The sequence below is a fragment of the Orycteropus afer genome, unplaced genomic scaffold (genome assembly GCF_000298275.1).
Source record: "Orycteropus afer afer isolate SDZICR_OR568_19922 unplaced genomic scaffold, OryAfe1.0 scaffold00362, whole genome shotgun sequence".
NCBI lineage: Eukaryota > Metazoa > Chordata > Mammalia > Tubulidentata > Orycteropodidae > Orycteropus > Orycteropus afer.
The window spans coordinates 683,326-691,429 of NW_006921949.1; the positions used below are offsets into that span (position 1 = coordinate 683,326).

Here is an 8,104-nt window from a genome sequence, read left to right on the forward strand (position 1 = left end):
TGCCCAACCTTCCTTCCGAGGAGTGGCTGGTGGATTTGAACTGCCAGCCTTCTGGTTAGCAGTCAAGTGTCTTAGGCACTACTCTACCAGAGCTCCTGTTATATGTTTAGGTATCTTGAAAAATGCCTTGTTTTTCTTATTTTGATTCACTGGGCTTTCTTTTTATTGCAGTGCTTTGCTTATTTTGTTATAAAATAATGCAATCATTTAGCAGGTATTTGGCATTTGTACAGTGTCTTTAAACTTGGATAAATTCCGAAATTAACCTTAGGAATTAGAAATCTAAAATAACTAGGACACACACACACACACACACACACCACACACACACACATGCTTATGCCTTCCCCACCCTGACCATCCATTCGTTATATAGGCTCAGGAGGTCACCTTGAAAATTTCCTTTCACTGAAACCATATAAAGGGCTGGTATCTGAAGCTGTCACTGAATTTGGCACAGAGTTAGGATATATCCTTATAAGAGTGATATACTGGGGATGTTTGAATAAATATCCTGGCTATCACTCAAAGCAAAACCAAAACTAAATTCACTGACATCAAATCAATTCCGACTCATAGAGACCCCATTGTGGTTTTTAAGGCTGTACATCTTTATGGAAGCAGACTACCTCATCTTTCTTCTGTGGTGCAGCTAGTGGGTTTGAAGCACCAACATTCTGGTCAGCAACCAAATGCCTTAAGCATTACACTACCAGAGCTCCTTTGGACATCACTAGCCTAAGGGGTGTATCATTCTACCCCTTTCCTCCTTGCTCTGAAAAAATAAAGGGCATCTTCCCATTCCCTCTGCCCATTTGGCTTCCTGTGAGTCTCTTTACCATGTAATGGCATGAACAGAATTGATTCCAAAAAGAGGAACTTGGATATATTTGCTGAGAGAGGAGTTGTAGTTTTCATCTCTGCTAACTGACAAAGCCCAAGTGTTTATCTGTCATCACTAACCTGTGAAATTCTGAGTGGTTGTCAGTGGGGTCACATTTTTTTCCCCTCAGCCTGGTGGCACGTTTGTTTAACCAAAGTCTATATTTGGGAACTGTTAGCAAGTAAGGACTGTTCTTGAATAGCAGTTTGTTTTTAAAACTCTAGCTTTATACCCAAGCATAAGGCTCAGTAAACACAACGTTGATGTGCTAAGATGGATTGCAACTAACTTTAACAATTCTTCACATTTTTCAGTTAGTTTCCCACACATGATCTCATCTGATCCTTGCAACAACCCTGAGATACTTTAATTATGCATTGTTGTTATCCCTACTTCACAGCTAAGGAAACTGAGTTTCAGAGAAGGTAAAGTGATTTCCCTAAGGACACAATTCTAAACAGCAAAGTTTATTATATTTAAATCTAAATTTTTTGACTCCACAACCCATTTTCCTTTTATTATATCTTGCTGCCTTAAACAAAATATATAAACCATTACATTAGGGGCAGACTATCAGAAAAACAACATGTAACAACAGTTAAATGTAACTGGTTTTAAAAAAGCTATTAGCAGCTATACTGACCACTGAAGTCTGGCAACCTCGGAAAAAATACGAATAGATGCAGTGACAAGACGTTTTATAACTAAAATCTCCAGTGTGTTAACTCCTAAACTTTACCTTACTAGTCATAAAGCTTCCCAATAGTTGTTTTTATTTGCAGTTTATGCCATGTAATTATTTAGGGAAGTGTAAATCTTTAGCCTTTAAGTAAATACTAACCACCTGGATTGTACAATGAACACTGTATTATACTCACTTATTAATTCCTCTATACATCCAGCAACTCATTTTTTTTTTTTTTTTGAAGTTGAAGACATCAGTAGATTTTACAACTGAACAGTTCAGCATGCATATCGTAACTGGAGTTCAATATTTGCTTGTGGTTCTTTTTTAAAAGTAAAATTTGCATACAACAAAACCTATCTTAAGTATGCCATTCAATGAGTTTGTTAAGTGTTTACACTCATGTAACTCAAACTTCTATGAGGACATTACCCTCACTCCAGAAAGTTCCCTTATGCCTCTTCCCAATCAGTTCCTGCCCACTCAGGGGTTATTCTAATATTTTTCACTATTGATTAATTTTATCTCTTCTAAGCTTTATATAAAAAGCTTCTTTCACTCAAGATAATGTTTCTGAGATTCATCCGTGTTGTTTTGTATAGTAAGAATTTGTTCCTTTTTATTATTATTCCATATAATATACTAGTTTTATATCCATTTTCCTATTGATAGATAACTTCTGATCTGTTTCCAGTTTTGGTTATTCTAAATAAAACCACTGTGTACAATATTGTGAATATTTTTGTGAACATGCTTTCATTTCTCTTGTATAAATACCTAGGAATGGAATTTCCTGGTCTTTGGGTCAGTGTATATGTAGTTTATAAGAAACTGCTGGACTTTACTGGAAAGGAGTTGAATTGTTTTATACTCCCACCAACAATGTATGAAAGTCCCCATTGCTCCACATCATTACCAGCATTTAGTATTGTCAATCTCTTTAATTTTAGGCATTCTGGTGAGTGTTTATCATATTTTTAAATTATAAAATAAGACTCTCCACAATAGAGAGAGAGTTTCTATTATCAAGGGGCAATTAGGTAACACTTGTATTCATGTCTACCTATTTCTGTAACAACTCAGTTTTCTTAAGCCAAATGATTAAATCAATAAATCTGTATTCTCATTCTTAAGGAGCTGGTTGAAAGCAGGTTCATAATTTAGTGATTAAATGTTTTGGGATTCAACTTGAGCTTTATAAATCACTGAAATTTTATTTCAGTTAATTTTTAGGATTTTTTCCTATTAATAATAAGACTTTGAAATTAACCAAAACAATCAGGTTAGCTCTTGCTTTATTCTCAATGTTGTTGTTGTTGTTGTTGTTATGTGCCGTCGAGTCAGCCCTGACTCATAGCGACCCCTCCTTGGGTTTCCAAGGCAGTATCACTACGGAAGTAGGATTGCCCATGGAAAAAAAAAAAAAGAACTTAGTCACTTGCGTCCTAAGATTTCTTTGAATTAAACGAGCATCCCTCAAGGGGAGTCTCATAAACCTAAACAAACATTGATTAATATGAATGAATCTTTTTAGACTAAGCCTAAGTAATATTAGCTAAAGTTACCTCCAAGTTAAGTTGCTTCCAGTACCTGAAGGAAGTTCATAGGTCTAAAATGATTTTTAATGTAAGTGGCTCCTTAGGCCTTGTAATTTAGCCCCAGGAAGTTTCAAGCCTTTTAATTGCTGTTTTCTTGACTTCTCCTCCATTATCCATGCTCTGATTCTCACTCATGTGGTGCAAAATAACCTAGATGCATTTGATGATTCTCAAAAATGCATTTCACTTGACTGCTAACCAGAAGGCTGGTGGTTCAAACCCATAAGCCACTCCTTGGAAGGAAGGTTGGACAACCTACTTCCGTAGTGATACTGCCTCAGAAACCCAAGGAGAGGTTGCTATGAGTAGGATCCAACTTGACAGCAGCAAGTTTGGTTTGGTTTGGTTCATTGCTTATAGCATAAGGGATATTGAACCCATTTGGCAGTTTGTCTTTCTTTAAGATGAACTTTTAAGAATGAGTTGCTGTTGTTAGGAGCCATGGAGTTGGCTCTGATTCATAGCGACCATCTGTACAACAAAATGAAACACTGCCCAGTCCTGTGCCAACCTCACCATCCCTGCTGTACTTGAGCCCATCGTGTAGCTACTGTGTCAATCCATCTCATTGAGAGTCTTCCTCTTTTTTGTTGACCCTCCACTTTACTGAGCATGAAATCCTTCTCCAAGGAGTGGACCCTTCTTACAACATGGCCAAAGTAGGTGAGCCAAAGTCTGCCCATTCTCACTTCTAAGGAGTATTGCTGCTGCACTTCTTCTAGGACAGATTTGTTAGTTTTTTTAGAAGTCGATGGTACTGTTCTGGTTACCTAGTGCCACTCTGACAACAATATACCACAGATGGAATGGCCTTAACAAACAGCTTATTCTCTTACAATTTGGAGGCTTTAAGTCCAAGTTCAAAGTGCCAGGCTCTAGGGGCTGAGTGAAAGCCCCTCAGCCTTGGGCTTCAGCTCTGCCTCCAGCTCCCAGGCCACTAAAGTTAGAGGCTTTTCTTCACTCAGACAGCTGCTGGCTGCTGAGGCTGCCAAACCCAAGGTTGACAAGTAAAAAGGCACAATCCCGATATTACCAAATCACATGGCAGGCCATCAATCCAAGTCCATTGTAAGTCCCAAGGTCGGCAGAGCATAGCAGGTTACTAAATAATGACATGGCTACATGCAGGGTTCAAGGTGCCATAAGCTAGAGACTATCCCCAAGGCTTCTCCTTATATACAGGAAGCAGACCACATCCCAAAGACAGCCACTTGTCTGCTTGTGGTAGATCCCACTGGAGTTGATTGCCAGTCTCATCATGTGGAATAACTACCACCAGCTGCCCAGCCACTCAACAAAGCCCAGCCAAGTTGACATACAAACTGAACTACCACAGGTACTTTCAATATTCTTCACCAACAACACAATTCAAAAGCATCAACTCTTCTTCCCTTTTCCTTATTCATTGTCCAGTTCTCACATGCATATGAAGCAATTGAAAATACCTTGACTTGGATTAGGCACACCTTAGTCTTCAAAGAGACATCTTTGCTCTTCAGCACTTGAAAGAGGTCTTTTGCAGCAGATTTGCCCAGTGCAATACAATGTCTGATTTCTTGACTGCTGCTTCCATTGGTGTTGATTGTGGAACCAAGTAATATGAAATATTTGACAACTTCAATCTTTTCTCCATTTACTGTGATGCTGCTTATTGGTCCAGTTGTGAGGATTTTCATTTTCTTTATGTTGAGATGTAATCCATACTGCAAATTGTATGCTTTAATCTTTACCAGTAAAGTGCTTCAAGTCATCCTCATTTTCAGCAAGCAAGGTTGTGTCTTCTGAATATCACAGGTTGTTAATAAGTCTTCCTCCAAACCTGATGCCACCTTCTTTATATAGTACAGCTTCTCGCATTATTTTCTCAGAATACAGATTGAATAAGCATAGTGAAAGGACAAAACCCTGACACACTCCCTTCCTGATTTTAAACCATGCAGTATCCACTTGTTCTGTTTGAACAACAGCCTCCTGGTCTGTGTACACGTTCCTCGTGAGTATAATTAAGTGTTCTGGAATTCCCATTCTTCTCAATGTTATCCATAATTTGTTATGATCCACACAATCGAATACTTTTGCATAGACAATAAAACATAAGTAAACATCCTTCTGGTATTCTTTGCTTTCAGCCAAGATCCATTGGACATCAGCAATGATTAGTAAATCTTAGAGCTCTAAAATGGGAAAATTAAGTTGTACAAGTTCTGAGGTTAATGTAACCTAGTTTGAAAGCAAGAAATCATGTAGTTTAGACTCAAGGCTTTAAAGAATCGTCATTGAGTACTTTCCTCCCTGTGAGGTAAGACAAATGACTGATGAGTGAAATCTTGAAACATTAACATAAAGGATATTTGAATTTTTCCACTGCACTTTAACTACTTCCGTTCTTTCTCTATACCTCCGTTTTCCAAGATATTGAAGGATAAGATGTGCACATAGATTTTTTAACTAGAAAATTTATAAAACAACTTTGTTCATGTTGTTATGTGCCGTCGAGTCAGACCCGAATCACAGCGACCCCTCCTTGGGTTTCCAAGGCAGTATCACTATGGAAGTAGATTGCCATATCTTCCTTCTAAGGAGTGGCAACTTTAGCACCAATTAATTTGGGAGGGGCAGATTGTATTTCTGGTTTTATCTTTTCAATTCCATCCCATAACATTTATAAAAGGAGTAGTTACTCCACAGTTTCTAGACTCTCTGTGGGTTATAGAGGCATTAGGGAGATGGCACCCAAGGGAATGTCTTGATTTAGACATTTTAATCTCTGTTCTGATTTGCCTTGTTCAGAGACATTTGATGCATTGCTTTCTTTCTCTCATTCTAGCTATAAAATAATAAACAATATATACTGGCTTTTAAGATATAAGTTAATAAGATAGCCATTTGTTTAGATTACATAAAATGCCATCTCCCTATGAAGTTTGCATATTTTAGGAACTAAGCCATAGTACATATTTTTTACTTCTGAAAATAATGTTTCATGGCTTGGAAGGATACTGTACTTAGCTACCAGCTGATTATTCCACTCATCAAATGTACAATACATACACTAGACTTTTTATAGCACTTTTATTTTTCCCTATATCTCCATATGAGCTGCCAGGGCCAATGCTATGCGTAGGTGAAAATAGGCAGCTGCAATTGGGATGATGAATAGGAACAGAAGAGATTTGCTTGCCTTAAAATATTTTCCCCTCTAGTTTGCCTTTGGTTAATGACATTATCTTCAGATTTTTATACCAAAATCAATGAATGTATTAACAAGTAATATACCAGGATCACTTTTTATTTCATAAACCATGAATGCAGGGTCGTGAGGGAATGGGGCTGTATGTCAGAGTCATTTCAAAAGGCTGAAGATAACATGAAATAATGAGAGGTTGTGTGGGGTGCCCCAAAGTAGTAGGAGGACAGTTTGGAGGTGGAAGTCACTTGTAGGAGGAAAGTCTGAAAGGGAACCTGGGACTTAAGCCAAGCACTATGACTGCTTCCAATGTTGGCCTAGAGTTAGATCTGTGATACACAGATAAGAAAGTTTCATATCATAGTCTTTTAATTTTCAGATAAACTCAGATATTGCATGTTACCTCTTTGGAAGCACTTTGTTCTATCTTACACAGCAAAGACATAAGATGACTGCTGACATCACTGATACTGAGGCAAAGAAGTTTGCCCTTTCCTGTATTATATAAGCCATATGGTTAGATAAACTCTCACTCAGCTACTAAATAAATATCAAAACTGAAAAACTAATTCTCATTATAAAGTGCCATGTAAATGCAGTTCTTTTTATTTTGATTCCAGAACTTAAATAAAAATGAAGCCACCATCGTTTTTTATTTCTGATAGTTAATTACCCTTGACATTTTGCCACTGACCCACTTCAAAAAGGAATCAAGTCCAAATGCTGCATTATTGAATCAGATTTCATTGCATTGTAAATGAAGGGGGTTAAAAGGAAGGCTAGAACATTAAGACACTTGGCAGAGTTCACTCTTAGACATTCTTCCATTTCTAATACATCTTTATCCATTTATTTAGTTTGCTTTAGTCATATTATGCTACTTTAGTTGCATATGAAAGAGCATTGCTTTATCAACAACTAATTTCTCTATCCTTAATCAAAAAATAAAAGTGATCATTCTGTGTTTCAACATATTCACATTTATATGTTTTGTCATACTTAGTAGAGAAAGGATCAAAGACATTAGAATAAATTTTAGAGCATGGTCCAGTGTTTTTTTTAGCTTTAGACTCTTAAGCATAATTAGTAGAATTTTATTACTTTTCTTTTTTCATAGTATTTTTTCATTAAAAACATTTGGCCCTTCATAAATTAATCATAACAAACAGTAAAACAATATCCTTTAGACTGAGACCAAAAAAACCTTGATAAAAATAATTTGTGTCTTGACTTTCTAATCCTATTATGTTAAAGGTTCTTAATATTTAAGAACGCTTTGTTAGTTCCTCTAAAACTAAGAGTTTTTCATTTGTTCTTGCAGGCTGGGAGATTCTTCTGGTTTAAATATATTTTGGAAATTTGTTCCAACTATTAAATTGAGAATGTCTGATATTTTCAATTACTTAAAACATTTATGATTTTAAGCTCCCAGAAGAAGTCTGCTGCAGAAGGAAAAGAAAAGCTTATGAGCTGCTAGCTAGGACACTTATGTAAGAAATAGGACATTGGTCATTGGTTTGAAAGCAAGAATTTTCATATTTTAGTCTCAGGTTTTAAGGAATGTTCATTGAGTACTTTCCCCTCCTTGTAAGGGTCAAATTGCTGACAAGTGAAATTTTGAGCATGTTCACAGCTTTTCTCTTTCATTGTGTTGCAGCCCAGAAGATGGCGAGATCCATCCAGAAATCTGCCGGCTTTACATTCAGCTGCAGTGCTGCTTAGAAATGTACACAACAGAGATGCTGAAATCC

At 36.9% G+C, this 8,104-nt stretch overlaps 1 protein-coding gene across 1 annotated transcript in view; it reads left to right on the plus strand.

Annotated features, from left to right (window-relative positions):
- The window catches only part of LOC103207280 (regulator of G protein signaling 7 binding protein), a 238,880-nt gene that overhangs the window by 161,818 nt on the left and 68,958 nt on the right, over positions 1–8,104 (plus strand). The window contains exon 3 of the mRNA XM_007952850.1: positions 8,011–8,103. Coding sequence (XP_007951041.1) covers positions 8,011–8,103 — 93 coding nt within the window. The remainder of the gene's footprint in view (positions 1–8,010; position 8,104) is intronic.